This window comes from Geotrypetes seraphini, chromosome 3 (genome assembly GCF_902459505.1).
Source record: "Geotrypetes seraphini chromosome 3, aGeoSer1.1, whole genome shotgun sequence".
Classification (NCBI taxonomy): domain Eukaryota; kingdom Metazoa; phylum Chordata; class Amphibia; order Gymnophiona; family Dermophiidae; genus Geotrypetes; species Geotrypetes seraphini.
The window spans coordinates 146724021-146742956 of record NC_047086.1 but is presented as its reverse complement, the minus strand read 5'-3'; the positions used below and the strand labels follow the sequence as shown (position 1 = coordinate 146742956).

General features: G+C 44.5%; 1 protein-coding gene across 46 annotated transcripts in view; it reads right to left on the bottom strand.

Annotated features, from left to right (window-relative positions):
* Positions 1-18936, bottom strand: part of TRDN (triadin) — a 597259-nt gene that overhangs the window by 262154 nt on the left and 316169 nt on the right. For all 46 annotated transcript variants that reach the window (XM_033935829.1, XM_033935830.1, XM_033935836.1 and 43 more), the window contains one exon: positions 9008-9040. In XM_033935829.1, coding sequence (XP_033791720.1) covers positions 9008-9040 — 33 coding nt within the window. The remainder of the gene's footprint in view (positions 1-9007; positions 9041-18936) is intronic.

The following is an 18936-nucleotide window of genomic DNA, read 5'->3' as shown; positions in this document are numbered from 1 at the left end:
GCTGGCGTTAAGGTCTAGTGCACGGGGCAATTTAGTGTGCGTTATCCACACGTTAAGGCCCTAACGCACCTTAGTAAAAGGAGCCCTTTATGTGAGTATGTTTAAAGAAAATTACATATGCAGTGTTCTCCCCAGACATTTTTCCAGCCGGGTGGCATGAAAAAGTAGCCGGGCGGAGCGCGATGTGAAAATTTGGTAGTGGAGAAAATTAACCCCCTCTTTTACTAAGGTGCGCTAACATTTTTAGCACGCACAAACTCCTGCGCTACACGGGAAAACTAACGCCAGCTCAATGCTGGCATTAGCGTCTAGCGCGTGTGATAATTCTGTGTGCGCTAAGCACACGCTAAAACCATTTTCGCAACTTAGTAAAAGAAGCCCTAAATGTGTACTATTTTTATTAGTTAATTATTATTATTTTCCAATGCTCAATATGACTTCCTTTTTTAGGGTTTGACACTTGTGCCAGAATATTTTTATTTAATTTAAGAAGCATCCAATGCTAGAAGGGAATAATTAGATATTTGCCCTCTTTCAAATGGTATAGAGCAGGGATCTCAAAGTCCCTCCTTGATGGCCGCAATCCAGTTGGGTTTTCAGGATTTCCCCAATGAATATGCATTGAAAGCAGTGCATGCACATAGATCTCATGCATATTCATTGAGGAAATCCTGAAAACCCAACTGGATTGCAACCCTCAAGGAGGGACTTTGAGACCCCTGGTATAGAGGTTTAAAAAAGGGAAAGGCGTTAATGAAGTCATTAGGTTCAATTTAGCCATTTATTTCTGCATGAATTTAAACAACTAAAAAAAAAAGATAAATATAGCTCATCCAGTCATACAAGAATGGCTGTACAGCAGGAGTGCCCACACTTTTTGGACTTGCGAGCTACTTTTAAAATAACCAAATCAAAATGATCTACCAACAATAAAATTTTAAAAAACACAAAGCACACTGTACGCAGAGAAAATGTTAATTATCATTTATATTCCGCGAGTTTTCAAAGAGGTCAAGGCAGATGACTTTATGCAATGTCACCTCAGGAACAACTGTACAAAAATAAACAAATATACCCCCTCCCTTTTTACTAAACCACAATAGCGGTTTTTATCGCAGGGAGATGTGTTGAATGCCCTGCACTGCTCTCAATGCTCATAGGCTCCCTGCGCTAAAAAACGCTATTGCGGTTTAGTATAAGTGGGCCATAGTGCAAAATATAGACAGCAGATATAAATTCTCAAAATGGACACATTTTGATCACTAAATTGAAAATAAAATCATTTTTCCTACCTTTTTGTCTGGTGATTTCATGAGTCTCTGGTTGCACTTCCTTCTTCTGACTGTAAATCCAATATTTATTTATTTCTGCCACTTCCCTTTTCTTTCTGTCTCTCTTTCTTTCTCTCTCCCCCCTGCCTGCCTGTTTCTCTCTCCCCCTGCCACCTCTTTATTTCTGCCTTTCTTTCTCTCTCCCCCTGTCCCCCCCCAAGCCATCACACCGATTTATCCACTTCCCCCATTCTTTCCCTACCCCCTAAGCCACCACACCAATTTCTCCCTGCTGCTTCCCTGAGCTAGGCCAGGCATGTACAAGCGCCAGACTCACAAGACTTTACCTCTGACGTCAATTCTAACGTCGGAGAGGAAGTTCCAGGCCAGCCAGGCAGCGATTGGCTGGCCCAGAACTACCTCACTGACGTCAGAATAGACTTCAGAGGTGAAGTCTTGTGAGTCTGGCGCCTGGCCTGACTCAGGGAGGCAGGAAGAAAAAGATTGCAAAGGCAAAGCAATCGACTCACATTGCCTTTGTGATCTACTGGTTGATCGCGATCGACCATTTGGGCACCCCTGCTGTTATGGTATCCTGTCCTGACCTGAGGAAAGGGGTTTAGTCCCAAAAAAACTGCCTTATTTCAATTTCCTATTTATAAACTTTAATTAATACAGTTACAATACTACTTGATTCTACGTAAAGCAACAACAAAAAAATTTTTTCTACCTTTTGTCGTTTCTGCTTTAATTATCTTCTCTTCAGCGTTTATCCTCGCTCCCTTCCATGCAACATCTGTCCTCTCTTTGCCCCTTCCACCCAGCCTCTGCCCTCTCTCTCTCTACCCCTTCCATCTACTGTCCACCCTCTCTCTGCCCCTTGCATTCTCTGTCCACCCTCTCTGCCCTTTCCATCCAGTGTCCGCCCTTTTTCTGTTCGATATGGCATCTTCCCTCTTTCTATGTTCCTTCAATAAACTGTATATCCTGTGCCCTTTCTCTCCTTTGTACATGATTCATTTCAGTTTCACCCCTCCCCTATGCTCTGGCATCTCTCTCTTCTCCTTTCCTTCCTTCCTTCCTACTCCACCCCATGGTCTGGCATCTCTATCTCCTTCCCTTATCTTCCCCATGCCCTAGCATCTCCCTCCTCCCCCATATGCGCTGACATTTCTCCCCCCCCCCATGGTCTGGTAGCTCCTTTCCTTTCCCTCCCTCCCATGGTCTTGGCATCTCTTGCCTCTCCTCTCCCTTCCCTAGTCTTCCTTCTCCCCTCTCTCTCCCCAATTAGGTGGTGCTGCAGCAGCACTTCTCATCCCCCTCCCCCTCCCCAATTGGGTGCTGCTGCAGCACTTATCTTCCCCTCCCCCTCCCCAATTGGGTGCTGCTGCTGCACTTTTCTTCCCCTCCCCAATTGTGTGCAGCAGCAGCTTTTCTCTTCCCCCCAAATTGGGTGCACCAGCTTTTCTCTTCCCCCCTCCCCCCCCAAAAAAAAATTGGGTGCAGCAGCAACATTTCTCTTCCCTTCCCTCCAAAATGGGTGCAGCAGCAGAATATTTTTCTTCCCCCTCCCCTCCCCTATTTGGTGCAGCAACAGCATTTCTCTTCCCATCCTTCCCAGCTCACAAACCCGGTAGTCGCTAGGCAAGTTGTAAGCTTCCCTCCATCGCTGACCTATCTTTCATAGATCAGCGATGGAGGGAAGCTTACAACTTGCTGCTTTTACTTGCTTCGGGCCTTCCTCTTTGCCGGTTTCTGCCTTCACGGAAACAGAAAGTAGGCAGGACCCGGCAAAGAGGAAGGCCCGAAGCAAGTAAAAGCAGTAAGTTGTAAGCTTCCCTCCGGAGTTCTGTGTGCGTGCTGGCTTCCCTTCTCTCCGAAACCGGAAGTTGCGTCCCGTGGAGGGGGGGAGGGAAGAGAAGGGAAGCCGGCATGCACACAGAGCCCCGGAGGGAAGCTTACAACTTTTACTTGCTTCGGGCCTTCCTCGCTGTCCGGTCCTGCCTTCACAGAAAAAGAAATTAGGCAGGACCAGGCAACAGGAAGGCCTGAAGCAAGTAAAAGCATGCAGGCAAAAAAAAAAAAAAAAAAAGGCAGGCGTCAAACAAAATTTTCGGCGGCGAGTCAGCCCGGGAAGGAGCATCGGCGGCAGCAGCAGCAGGATTAGCTGGGCGGTCATCTAAATCAGCCGGGCGCAGCGCCCGGCTGTAAGGCCCTGGGGAGAACACTGCATATGTATCTAGCGGACCCCATGTTTCTTTAAATTTTCGAAACTCCCCAGAATTTTCTGACATCTCTCTTTCAAACCCATAATACTGACATACAGTTTCCCACCAGAATGAAAAATTCAAACAATCCCAATGTTTCCAATTTCTCGTTATCATCTGTATTGCAATTCTGGTCATAATTAGTAACAGTTTATCTTTATCTGCTCTAAGCGGATTTTTAGACAAAGAAGTGCCGAAGATAACCATACCGTAAGACAATGCTAAAGTCACTTCAAGAATGAGGATAATTTTGCTCCAAATAGAGCTCCAAAAAACCTTTATTAAAGGACAATGAACCAAAAGATGATCTAAAGTACCTGCTTCAATTTGACAGTGCCAACATCTATAAATGATATGTTTTTTGGAATCAAAAGTGTAGTTTTATCCTGATCTTTCTAGAATTTCTCAAAAGATACACCAGGAGTTCCTGGCTCTCCATCTCAGAATTTTTGGCTTATATCAGGTAATAAATACTTCATGCACTCATAGAATGCTAGTTCATAAGGTGTCAAAAAAGAAAAAACCTGCTACCAGTGGCGGGTACTAGCTGTCAGGCTAGTCAGGCTGACAGCTAGTCAGGCTGTCAGGCTTCTAAAGCGAACATTTCTAGATGATATCGGCAGCAGAAGGTGACCTCCAGTAGACATAAAGGCCCATTCCACGAGGAGTGTAGCATCCTCCTGGGCAAAGTCTAGAGTTTCCAAATTTCCAAGTTTATTAAAATTTTGATAAAATGCCAATCATAACTTCTAAGCATTTTACATTAAAAAGGGAAACAGTCAAGTGTCATATTGAAACAATACAGACAAAACAGCCAATATAACAACCGTACAGACATAGAAACATAGAAGATGACGGCAGATAAGGGCCATAGCCCATCAGGTCTGCCCACTCTACTAACCCACCCCCAAGTCTACTATCCTAGGGATTCCACTCCTGGTGACAGGTTCCCATGGCTTAACCCTCTAAGGGATCGTGGGATCTTAAATTCTTGCACGCTGTTTGCCTCGATCACCTGCACCGGGAGCTCGTTCCAAGGATCAACCACTCTCTCAGTGAAGAAATATTTCCTGGTGTCGCCATGAAATTTCCCGCCCCTGGCTGAGGGTCCTTTGAGAAAGAAAATCTCTTCTTCCATCTCGATACGGCCGGTAATATACTTAAACGTCTCGATCATGTCTCCTCTCTCCCTATGTTCCTCGAGTGAATACAGCCGCAAATTTTTCAGCCTTTCCTCATACGATAGATCCCTGAGCCCCGAGACCATCCTGGTGGCCATCCATTGCACCAACTCTACTCTCAGCACATCTTTTCGGTAGTGTGGCCTCCAGAATTGCACACAGTATTCCAAATGAGGCCTCACCATGGTTCTGTATAATGGCATTATGACTTCAGGCTTCTGGCTGACGAAACTCCTGCGGATGCAACCTAACAACTGTCTTGCCTTAGATGAAGCCTTCTCCACATGATCAGCAGTTTTCATGTCTGTGCTGATGATCACTCCCAAGTCTCGTTCTGTTGAAGTTCTAGCTAAGGTCTCACCATTCAAGGTGTAAGTTCTGCACGGATTTCTGCTGCCGAGGTGCATGATCTTGCATTTCTTAGCGCTGAAGCCTAGCTGCCAGGTCGAGGACCAAAGCTCCAACAAATGTAGGTCCTGTGTCATACTATCGGGTGAATTGCCATCTCTCACTATATTGCATAGTTTGGCGTCATCAGCGAATAACGTTACCTTACCTTGAAGCCCCTGAGTTAGGTCACCTATGAATATGTTGAAAAGGAGCGGGCCCAAGACTGAGCCCTGCGGAACTCCACTGGTCACCTCCAATGTTTTAGAGAGGGTACCGTTAACTACCACCCTCTGAAGTCTGCCACTCAGCCAGTCATTGACCCATGTAGTTAGTGTTTCTCCCAGCCCCATTGATTTCATCTTGCTCAACAGCCTGCGATGCAGGACACTATCGAAAGCTTTGCTGAAATCTAGGTATACGACGTCCATGGATTCTCCCAAGTCTTACTGTTTTGTTACCCAGTCAAAGAAGCTGATGAGATTGGATTGTCAGGACCTACCCTTGGTGAATCCGTGTTGACTGGGACCCCGTAGATTCTCCTCATCCAAGATTGCGTCTAATTTACGTTTGATTAGTGTTTCCATGAGTTTGCATACTATTGATGTGAGACTAACCGGTCTGTAGTTTGCAGCCCCTGCCCTACAACCCTTTTTGTGCAGTGGAACGACGTTAGCTGTTTTCCAGTCTATGGGGACTCTCCCCGAACTTAGGGAGAGATTGAAGAGTCCTGATAGCGGTTCTGCCAGGACATCACGCAGCTCACTGAGCACCCTGGGGTGTAGATTGTCCAGACCCATGGCTTTGTTCACCTTGAGTCTTGCCAATTCGTAGTAGACGTCGCCAGGTGTGAACTCGAAATTCTGAAACAGGTCTTCCACGCTGGGCCTTGCCTGCAACTGCGGACCGTGCCCCGGTGCCTCGCAGGTGAAGACCGAGCAGAAGTATTCATTCAGTAGTTCCGGATTCAGAACCAATCACAGTACTGAAACACTTCTGGTTTCCCTACTAGACATAGCCCGTCAGCACCTCAGCAAAGGAAATAAGTTACTAATCATACAACTCGGTCTTTCAGCAGCATTCGACTTAGTTGACCATTCCATACTACTCCAGATACTAGATGCCCTAGGAATATCAGGTAATGTTCTCAACTGGTTCCAAGGATTCCTCAAAACAAGATCATACAGAGTCAAGTCAAATGATCTTCTATCTGACTCATGGTCAAACCCCTGCAGAGTTCCACAAGGATCCCCTCTATCGCCCATACTTTTCAAGCTCTTCATAGCATCCCTAGGCATGGCCCTAGACGCCCTAAACATTACATCCTTCAGCTACGCGGATGATATAACCATCCTCCTCCCCTTCGACATCCAAGACCCCACCTCCAACGGATGCCTGAAAACAACATTGGAAACTGTAGAAAAATGGATGACGAACCACAAGTTAAAACTGAATGCGGAGAAAACCAAATTCCTACTACTAGAGAAGGAACAAAAACCATGCCTAACAGAACTAGATGTAAACACAATCAAATATCCAATACAGAATACTCTCAAAATTCTGGGAACACACCTAGACAGAGGCTGCACAATGCAAACACAAATACACAAAACCATAAAAAAAGCATTCTTCACCATGCGAAACCTAAGAAAAATAAGAAAATTCTTTTCCAAACAACACTTCAAGATCATTGTACAATCCCTCATACTCAGCTCCTTAGATTACTGCAACAGCCTCTACCTACCTTGCCCAAATACTATGATAAAACAACTACAGACCGTTCAGAACACAGCTATCAGACTCATCTACTCGCTCAGCAAATTCGACCACGTCACACCCGCCTATGTAGACTCTCACTGGCTTCCGATAAAAGTAAGAACTCAATTCAAACTCTACTGCTTACTTTTCAAAGTAACCCATGGTATGGCTCCCAATTACCTGAACAACCATCTTTGCCGCTACCGACTACCCAGATCAAGAAGAACTCAGAATCTTTTCACCTTCCCCCTCATAATGGTACCTGACGTAAGAAACTTTACGACAGCCTTCTAGCAACTCAGGCAGCGAAAATTGACCCCACCATCACCAAACTGATGATCAAAACAACAGACATCAAAATGTTTCGGAAAGAAATCAAAACATTTATTTTCAAAAAACACGTCTTTAGTTAATATTCCCCTCCCCAATCGCACATGCACTCTCCCCAGCAAATAACACACTAGCCATCCCCTTGAACCTCATTTACCAAAAATATCCAAACTCCTAAATAAGCATCTCCCTTAGGTATCCATTTAAACTTCTCCTAAATAAGCATCTCCCTTAGGTATCCACTTAACTGATTCCTTCAAAGTTAGGTATCTTTCTTCAGTTGCCTATATTGTTTTCCCCACTGAACCTTGTAACTACTTGAACCCTGTCAAGTTATTCTATCGATAAATCCAGATATCTTATACTTGAATTTCTATACCACAACATGTAATTTACTTAAATCGTTGTAATGTAATTCTCTCGGTAATGTCCTGATCTCTTTTAACTGTAATCCGCTTAGAACCGCAAGGCACAGGCGGAATAGAAATCACAAATGTAATGTAATGTAATGCTTTATCGGAATCTGATTCTGCGCAGTTCCCATCTGGTTTTCTAAGGTGTACTATCCCGTCTGTGTTCTTTTTCCTATCACTAATATACCTGAAGAAGGATTTGTCCCCTTTCTTCATGTTCTTTGCCAGAGTCTCTTCCACTCGAAGTTTGGCCTCCCTTACTGCCGTTTTGACCGCTGCAGACCTCGCCCTATGTTCTAGTTTAGCTTCCCTAGTCTCCGTTCGTTTGTAGGAAATAAATGCTTTTTTCTTCTCCTTGACGAGGTGCGAGATTTCTGCGGAGTACCATTGGGGTTTGTTGTGTGGCGCGGTGGTTGAAGCTACAGCCTCAGCACCCTGGGGCTGTGGGTTCAAATCCCGCGCTGCTCCTTGTGACCCTGGGCAAGTCACTTAATCCTCCATAGCCCCAGGTATGTTAGTTAGATTGTGAGCCCACCGGGACAGACAGGGAAAATGCTTGAGTACCTGATTGTAAAACCGCTTAGATAACCTTGATAGGCGGTATATAAAATCCTAATAAACTTAAACTTAAACTTGTTTCTCCGCCGTTTGTGTACTGATTTAATGTAGAGGCTTGTCGCTTCATGTATGGTAGATTTCAGGGATGACCACATAGCTTCCACATCATCGGTCGTAGCTTGGTTCTGCAGTGTCCGGTGGACGAAATCTCCCATGCGTTTGAAGTCAGTGCCTCGGAAGTTGAGTACTTTTGTTTTCGTGTTTGATCTAGGGAAACAATGAAACAAGAGGAAGGGGAGGGGAGTATACATTGAAGGTAAGAACCGAGGAGATTTGTAGAACAGCCACGTGGTTTTCCCTCCATACTTACCCAAAGTTTTATAGGGTGGATGTAATAGTCAACTGGATATCGTGTTTGGATTTCAGTACTTTTAACAGGCTCATCTGTCCCATCCTAGATTCTGGGGGACTGCTTTGATATGTCCCACAGGTTCCAGAATGATTTGCTTATTGCACTAGAAGGGAAGATTAGGTACTTACTTTGATAATTTTCTTTCTAGTAAATAGGCATATCATTCTGGAAGCCCATGTCAGATGTTCATTAGCCTGCTTGCTGTCTCAGACATGCCCGTATTCCCGGATGCCTTGTTTCTGTCCCCTGTCTAGCACTGTCAAGGATAGGGAAAATAGCTACTATTTTAAAAGCATAAACCATCTGGTCTTCGTAGTACTCTAGTAGCTGACCAGCACAGTGAAATATGCAGAAATTTCATGGGTTAGTCTACAGCCTCACAACACACTCGTATCTAAGGTGCAAATGAAGAAAGAAATTGTTCACTTACGGTTTCCAGGATTTATTATGATGTTTGGTTTTTCTGTATAAAAATACAAATTAAAACAGTTTAAGTCAATAAATGGAGAGCGGAATGCTGAATGGCAGGGATATGTATAGGCAAAAAACAATTTTAGAACATTTGTAGGGGCCCTTTCACTAAGCTGTGGTAAGCACCAATGTGTGTTTACTGCAGATTAAAATTCACTTCCATGGGGCTCGTTCAGACATCCCACAAAAGTTTTTGGATATGTGCATGCTTCCCACATGCTAAAAAATACTTTTTATTTTTATTTTATTTTATTTAAATATAACAATTATAATACATATAGTATTCTAAAGCAATATGAGTCTACATCAAGGAAGAGAAAGAGGTAATTCTTAACATACATGACCAACAAATAAAAGGAAAAAAAAAAGCCTGTATATCTCTATTTTAAGTTTTAGTTTGAACGCCTGTTTCCCTATCTATCAGGATTCTTTCCAAATGATCAGGTTCAAAAAAGGCATATTACATATTTAAATAAGTAATCATACATTTAGCGGGAACTTTTAAGAAAAAAGTTGCTCCCAATGATAATACTCAAGATTTGTATTGAATATACTTTTTATTTTTTATGTGCTGGGGCATGCCCACCGTTACTCAGCGCAGCTACATCACCGCATGCTAACTGATTAGCATGTGGGTAATGTGGAAGCCCTTATCGCCTAGAAAATAGGTGTCCTTAGAGGATCCTAATGGTCATGCAACAATTGGGAAATCAGTGCGTTCCCGTTAATAGAGGAAGTTGCAAATTCAGCCATTTTAAAGCTGCACTAAAAGTAGCCTCAGTGCATGGGAAACCCATGTTCTAATCATAGCACAGCTTAGATAAAGGGGCCCTAAGATTTACCAGAATTTTCCCTCAATTTGGGTATTTTTAGAATCTCATTTCAGACATTCATTTTAATTAAAACATATTAAACTTGCATTGCATCTGTAATGGTTGCAAATTGTATGCATGTTACTTTGATTTTGCGCATGGTACATTTTTTAAGGCATGCTAGTGAACCAAATATAATGTATAGTGCCGCACATGTCTGGCAGCACTATAGAAATGATAAATAGTATTAGTAGTAAATGCACAAATGGTTCAAAGAAGTGCTGGGTAGAAAATATTTTGGACTTGATTTACAAGTACTAAGCTTTATTCCCATATTCAGAGACCAGGGGAGGCAACCACAGTCCTCAAGGGCCACATCTCAGTTAGGTTTACAAGATTTCCACAATGAATATACATGAGATCTATTTGCATACAATGGAAGCAGTACATGCATATCAATCTCATGCATATTCATTATGGAAATCTTGAAAAACTTGATTAGGCTACAGCCCTCGAGGACCGTGGTTGCCCCCCTCCCACACACACGCGCTTTCAATAGACACAGACCCCTGGACTCTATATAAATTGCCAAAATTTGGTGCCCAGAGCAGATACATGCTCAAATTCATTAGCGAGGCATCAACAATGCAGGTTTTTAGCTGAAACACGAATTGTGTTGAGTCAATTTATATCACCTAATACATTGATCCAATTAGTCCATTGGTTTCCGTCTCCTTCGCTGTAATCATGCAACAGCACCATGTACAGAACTGCAGCTACATGAAAGGTAAGTGCCAGAAATGTAGACCAGGAAAGGCCTAAATTTCTGGTACCTACCTAGCATAAGAATCATGTCTATGGAGGTGCCTTATGACACCAATCACTATGTCTGGCGTTAACCACACCTACAGTGGAGGTAGGCGTTGTAAGGCACTTCCCTAGATGGCATTATGGCAACTTTTTTGGAAGTGCCTTTAATGTCTCCAATTTTTAAAATAGCATTTTAATTGGTTTTAAATCGGTACAGCCAATTAGTGCGCCAATTAAACCCAGTTAAGGCAGCAGTAGCACACCTATAAAGCTCTAGTTTTAGAATTGGGTCCAAGGTCACAAAGTGTATCAATGGAAATAATAAGATTTGAACCTTGGCTATTTGTAAACCTGTTTTGGAACTAGAACTCATCATCACTATTATATGCAGGTCTATTTTTTTCTGAGCTATACTGGAATTACTAATTCATAAAGGAATTAGCATTTTGTATACTAAATGTCTGTCTTAAACCATGAATTAATTAATCAAATATATTTAAACATAAACTGTGGCCAATTATAATTTATTCAAGCAGATAAGAAGGAAGTAAAATTATATATTTTTTTGTTTCTCAGTGGGGTGCCGCAGGGCTTGGTGCTTGGACCCGTGCTCTTGAACATCTTTATAAATGATCTGGACATTGGTACGACGAGTGAGGTAATTAAATTTGCGGACAATATGAAGTTATTCAGAGTAGTGAAGACGCAGGGGGATTGCGAAGATCTGCAACATGACATAATCAAGCTTGAGAAATGGGCTTCGACATGGCAAATGAGGTTCAACTTGGATAAATGTAAAGTGATGCATGTCGGTAACAAAAATCTCATGCACAAATACAGGATGTCCGGGGCGGTACTTGGAGATACCTCCCAGGAAAGAGACTTGGGAGTGATTGACAAGTCGATGAAGCCATCCGTGCAATGCGTGGTGGCAGCGAAAAGGGTGAACAGAAAGCTAGGAATGATAAAAAAGGGGATCACAGATCGGAGAAGATTATCATGCCGCTGTACCGGGCCATGGTGCACCCTCTCCTGGAGTACTGCGTCCAGTACTGGTTGCCGTACATGAAGAAGGATACGGTACTACTTGAAAGCGTCCAGAGAAGAGCGACTAAAATGGTTAAAGGGCTAGAGGAGTTGCCGTACAATGAGAGATTGGAGAAACTGGGCCTCTTCTCCCTTGAGCAGAGGAGACTGCGAGGGGACATGATCAAAACATTCAAAATACTAAGGGAATAGACAGTAGAGAAAGACAGATTGTTCACCCTCTCCAAGGTAGGGAGAATGAGAGGGCACTCCCTAAAACTGAAAGGAGATAGATTCCGTACAAACATAAGGAAGTTCTTCTTCACCCAGAGAGTGGTAGACAACTGGAACGCTCTTCCGGAGTCAGTTATGGGGGAAAACACCCTCTAGGGATTTAAGACAAAGTTGGACAAGTTCCTGCTAAACTAGAACATACGCAAGTGAGGCTGGACTCACTTAGAGCACTGGTATTTGACCTAGGGGACGCTGCGTGAGTGGACTGCTGGACACGATGGACCACTGGTCTGACCCAGCAGCAGCAATTCTTGTGTTCTTATTTAACAGATGTGGCAAAAATTATACTTGTTTAAACAGTTTTAGACAGATATCTCTATTGAAGTCATTCTAGTCACAAGTGCATATATACTGTAGAGGAGAATGGCAAATGTGTGTAGGTCTGTTTTCTGTTCTATTCACTGACTGTTAAAGGAAACTTCCAGCAGCATAGCCTGTCATCACATCGGTTTCCAAAGATAATGGAAATATAAGTGTTCAGATAGTAGTAAATGTCCTATTTAACACTTTTTTTACATAATCCAGTTAAGAAAAAAAAGCTTCCTGCTCATTAGGGCCCTTTTACTACAGCCGCGGCAAAAGCAGCCTTAGTGCACCCCTTAGGTCTTCCAATGCGTTAATGCAACTTGTGTCATGCCGAAAAAATTACTGATTTTCTGGAATTAATGGCCAGGCACTAAGGGGGGAAATTCTGTATAGGGCAGCTGAGAATCGCATACCGGTGTCCTATACAGAATCACGCCTGCCCTAAGGGACAGACACTCAATCCTGCCTAACTGCTCCAATTCTCTAACCAGCTCCCATGTCACAGGCTCCGGTTAGAGAATCATACCTGATCCCTTGCCATCAGCTGATCATGGCAAGGGAATGTTGCTGCGATCAGCTGAGTGGCTGTGGCAAGGAACCCTTGAACCTCCCACATGAACTCGGCCAGCAGGAGGGATGCTCTCTCCTTCCCACTGGAACCCCCAAACCCCCACCCGTGAAGTAAGCATGGTAGGAGAGATTCCCACTCCATCCTGCCCCAGACCACTCCCCCCAAAGAAAGCTGGGCAGGAGGGATGCCCACTTCCTCCTGCCCCGGAAGCGTCGCCACCCCCAAGGCAAGCCGGGCAGGAGAGATGCCCATTCCTTCCTGTCACCAACCCCCCAAACTCAACCCCCTGAACCTGAACCCCAACAAAGCTCAGGCTTCCCTACCTACACCCACACTCTACCCTCAACCCCTTCCCTGTACCTTTCAGTTGCATGTCCAGCCAGAGGGATGCTCACACCCTCTGGCCAGCTGGCCTCCACTCCATAATGGTGGGCTTTCACCTTCATGGTGATTTCTGGGATGCACCAGGAAGGGATCTAAGGCTCTGATTGGCTCAGATGCCTAAGGTCCTTCCCATAGGAGGCCAAATAGTAAAATATGCTATTCAGTACAGTTCTAGTTGGCAGGGCCACTGAAAGGGTAGGAGGTAGGGGGGCAAGACAATGACTCTGCACCCAGCCCTCCTCCCCCATGTATCTTCCTGACAAAGCAAGGGGGATGGGGGTGGATTCCATGTCAGCTGCAGATAGCATGTGTATGTTGTTGCCACAGATGATGGCAGGAGGGAGGCAGGGGTCAGGGAGTGAGATGGGGCAACGCCGGACCCTTAACATTCTTTATATAGGGCTCAGCTTTGTCTCTCAGCCGTCCTGCTAGTTGCTGCTGCTTTGCTTGTCTCTCTGACCTTTGGGGTTTCAGGCAGAGAAATTATATCCCCTCATGGTATGCTGGGAATTTTATTGCCATTGTTTACTTGCTGTGCCAGAGGGTATTCTTCCTACAGTTTGGCTACTTTGTCCCTGCTGCTGTGTCATGAGGTGCTGTTACCAAGGTTTGTCTAGTTTTTGCCATGCTTTATGCTACATTACCCCGTTCTTGGAACTTGGGGTGCCTTTGTCTGTTCTGAAGACGCGTGCCAGCAAGTTTCATAAAACAGAAATTGAGACCTCCAAATCCAATGTTAAAGTAAAAATAAATGAAGAATTATATTCCCTATTGACATGAATAGAACATGTGATAGATGACAAATGAAATAAATGACCTTACTTGGAAATCAAAATGAAAGGAAATGGCAGAAAAGGGCAAATGAACAGAAACGATGAAGCAAAAAGATTTTTCTGGGCACATCTCTAATATTCTTATGGGCTGGTATTTTCAGAACAACTGTCATGAATTCCTGCTGCTTGACTGCTAAAGACACGAGAGCTTGTTAAAATGTGATGTGCCACTAAATCCATGGATTATAGGTAAGCTCACAAATTAAATAACATTGCAGCTTGTGTTAAAATTCATTATGCCTTGGCAGAAAATCCATCAATGCAGCAAAACTCAATGATCTGGGACAGATGCTTCCATGAACAATGTCATTTTCACTAAAAAGGGCAGCCTGAGTATTAACTGCAAACAGTCCCAAAGCCACAGGATACCCACAGAACTGAAAGAACCCGGCTTACATGCTCCTAGCTCACTTCTCTGAAAATGGAGTTCCAGCTTGAAAGGAGTGTGCACCATTTACATCTTACATTGGGAGAAGTCAGATTGTCTTCTGCAGTTCATAGTAACAGATGGCAGATAAAGACCGGTGTGGTCAATCTAGGCTGCCCAACAAGGTGGCTCTGTGCAGAACAGTTTTATTATTCACTTGGATTGTGCTCACACCTGTTTCACTCGTAAGGTGAGTTATATTCAACAACAATAATTTATTATTTCTTTAGTGCTACCAGATGCACGCAGCACTGTACATTAAACATGCAAGAGACAGTCCCTGCCCGATAGAGCTTACAATCTAATTATGGCAGACACAGGACAAAAGGGTGAATCTATGACCCTCTTCTATCAAACTACGCTAGCAATTTTTAGCGCGGGGAGCCGTGCTGCTCCTGATGCTCATTGGAACTCAATGAGCATCGGGAGCAGCGCGCCGCAGGCCATTCAGCACGGCTCTCTGCGCTAAAAACTGCTAGCGCGGTTTGATAGAAGAGGCCCTATGTATGATGCTCTGGTAGGGAATTAGAAAGGGAATGATGACGCGGATAGCGTTGGGGGTCTATGGAGGGAATGACTAGCAGAAATCGGTGCTTGTCAAGTTAGTCCTACATGCAGCTTCAAAAAAGTGGACTTTCAGCCTGGATTTGAATACTATCAGAAAAGGAGTCTGACGTACTGAATCAGGCAGGTTGTTCGAGGCATACGGCACAGCAAGGTAGAAGGGATGGAGTTGGGAGTTGGCCGTAAAGAAGAAGGATACCTCCAAGAGATCGGAGTTCTTGGGGCGGAGTGTAGGGATGGATAAGAGAGGAGATATATCGAGGAACTGCAGAGTGAATACAGAAACGAACGGGCAGCCAGGAGAGCATAACAACACTGGGGGATTATGAGATATGCAACAGAATTTTGCATAGATTGAAGAGGAGAGAGATGACTTAGCAGAAGACCTGTGAGAAGCAGGTTGCAGTAGTCCAGGCGCGAGGTGATAAGGGTGAGGATACGGGTCTTGGCAGCATCTTCAGAGAGAAAAGGTCAGATTGTTGTGATGTTATAGAGAAAGAGGCAGCCTGAGTATTAACTGCAAACAATGGCAAAGCCAAGGGATATCCACAGAACTGAATGAATCCGGCTCACACGCTCCCAGTTCACTTCTTTGAAAATGGAGTTCCATAGAGAAAAAAATAGGATTTGGCAGTTTGTTGGACATGCAAAGAAAAGGAAAGAGATGAGTCAAAGATGACCCTGAGGCTGCGAACCAATGCAACAAGGAGGATGAAAGCATTATCCACCAAAATAAAGAAGGAGGGGGGGGGGGAAGATGAGGCAATGGAGAGCTAACTGCTCCTTTTAGTAAACAACACTAGAGATTTTTAGCACAGTCTGGTGAGGTAAATGCTCCTAGAATTCCTTGCCGGCCTGTACTAAAAACCTCCAGTGCCGTTTAGCAAAACCCAGCTTAAGAGATCTGCCCCAAATTACAAGGAAAATCAGTGGGATTTGTATGGGGCACCCTTGGATGTCAAGCCCAGTGCCACTATGCTAGTCCTCTACCATGTCAATTGCTTTCTCTATGCCTATGTTTAGGATTTACCTCCCTTTATGTACAGATCACACACCCCCTATGCCATGTTTTCTTTGATCCTTTCCTCTTGCTATATAGGGATCCTCTTTGCTTATCCAAAACTTTTTTTAATTCTGTCATTGTTTTGGTTCCAACCACATGTACCAGAAATGGATTCCAAACATCCACCATCCTTTCAGTGAAAAGGGGTGTTGCTTTTAGGTTTATCTCCTTTCAGTTTCATTTTGGCCCTGATTCTGTAAAGCAGTGATTCCCAACCCTGTCCTGGAGGAACACCAGGCCAATCGGGTTTTCAGGCTAGCCCTAATGAATATGCATGAGAGAGATTTGCATATGATGGAAGTGATAGGCATGCAAATTTGCTTCATGCATATTCATTAGGGCTAGCCTGAAAACCCAATTGGCCTGGTGTTCCTCCAGGACAGGGTTGGGAACCACTGCTGTAAAGGACGCCTAAGTCCTGCCTAAAGTTATGTGGGACTTAGGCGTCCAAATAAAGTGGTTAATAAGCAATTTAAGGGACTTAACAAGCAATAATTGGCACTTGGATGTCCAAAGGATGTGGATGTTACTTCTGAGATGCGTCCACAATTTTGTGGACGCTCATAGTAAAAAGCTGCACCTAAGGAACTAGGTGTGGGCATGGCATGGGTGTGGCATAGGAGAGGCTTCGATGTGGACATCTGTTGACTGATTTGCATATCGCTGAGTGCCCATGGGCGTTTTTGGTCCATAAGACACACTTTTTCCACCCCAAAAATGGGGTGGAAATGTAAGTGCATCTTATGAAGCGAAGATACAAATTTGTTAAGCCCGCTGTCGCCACTGCACCTTTTAACCTCCCCCCGCCACATATTTTTATCCTCTCTGCTGCCGCCGCATATTTTTAACACCCCCATCACCGCTGCATATTTTTACCCCCCTTCCACTTCATCTTTAATTTAAAACCTAGCCACCCGCCCGCCCACTACTGTCATACCTGGTAGTCCAGTGCATTTCCCTGCCATCGGACACAAGCCCTCCGTGCTCCCGCCTGGGTCCACGCCTATCTCTGAATAGCTGCAGTCAGCTCTCATGAGACTCGCGAGAACTGACTGCAGCCATTCAGAGATCGGCGCGGGCCCAAGCGGGAATGCGGAGGGCTTGTTCCTGATTTCTGTGCTTCTGGCCTATATCCGCTTGCTGGGAAATAGATGAGACGGCCGCTGGAGGGAGGAATTAAAAAAGGTACCGGGGGGGAGGGGTATGATTAAAGGTATGGGGGGAGGATAATTAGAAAAGGTACTGTGGGGTAGGTGGGGCGATGATTTAAGATACTGAGGGACATGTGGGAGTATGATTTAAGGTGTATGGGGTAATGATTTAAGGTACTAGGGGACATATGGGGGTATGGGGGATTATTTAAGGTACTGGTGGAACTTGTGGGTATGGGGGGATGATTTAAGGTATTGGGTGCACCTGTGGGTATGGGAATCATTTAAGGTACTGGGGGCACATGGGGGGTATGGAGATGGTTTAAGGTATGTGGGGGGTATGGGGGATGATTTAAGGTACTGGGGGCACATGGGGGTATGGAGATGGTTTAAGGTATGTGGGGGGTATGGGGGATGATTTAAGGTACTGGGGGCACATGGGGGGATGGGGGATGATTTAAGGTACTTGGGGGGTATGTGGGGGATATGGGGCCTGCTTGCCAGTCACTAGGTAGGAGGGATTGTGCATCTGTCCTTCTGATTTTTTGATACCAGAGTCATTGCAAGGGGGTCATGGGGGGCTCACTTTTTGTGCATGTGTAATCCTTGTACAGCATCTTTGCCCATTTAAAAAAATAATTTAAAAAAGGCTTCCTGCCCCAAACAGCTAAGCAGCAGGACATTGCTTCTGACCTTCCCTTGCAGCTCAGCTGTGCAGGATTCTCTGCGCATGTGTTCAGTTGGTTTTCCAAAGACTGGAGGAAAAGGATTAAAGCAAATATCCAACTTAACCCATTTGCATGGGAAGCCTTTTGAGCATGAATCTCTGTTTGGAAATCGGCCCCCCAAAAAATTGGCCAACAGCGAACTGCATGGTCTTAACGACTGTACATCTAGCCCTCAGTCCTAGCACAGTGAGCTTTCTTTCACAACTTTTAAAGCAGCTCTGATGACACCAGGTCAGAATGAAACTGTGACAACTTGAAGTTTTTACTTGCCTTTCAGCTTTTTCTTATTACATGTAGTTCCTGCCTCTTTTTACTGTTATTAATGGGTTTGTAAACCACCTTGCTGTGTATTCATGAAATAGCTGAATCATAAATCAAAAACCATAAGTCATATGCATTTTGCTACAGACCTCATAGTATTATGGTCATCCTGCTCTGAGCCACATCACAAAACAGCCTCCAAGACTGAATGCGGAAGCGGAACTCCAAAGATTTCTATTGGGGGCATTATCACTTCCTGCCTTCTGATGATTATGAAGCCCCACTTGGAAACTGCATTCAGTTTTAGAGGTTGTATTTTGCTAAGATGATAAAAAGACTTGAAGACGTTCAGAGGATTGTGGTCAAAAATGGTGGGAGAAGAGACTTGGATACCTGAATATGTATACACTAGTCTAGTGGAAAGGAAAGATAGGGGCAGGGCAGGATTAATTCATCAAGGGCCCCTAGGCACAGAAGTACACTGGGCCCCCCTGCCCTGCCCCACCCCACCATGCACCAAGGCGGAAACAGGAAGCTGCATCAGAGGGAAGCTTTGGGCAAGTAGCACTTCTTGCACAATTACAGTTCCTGTTGCATTTCTTACCCGCCCGTGTTGCTTGCTTATCTTACTTTCCGTCGATGGGGGTGGGGGGATGGG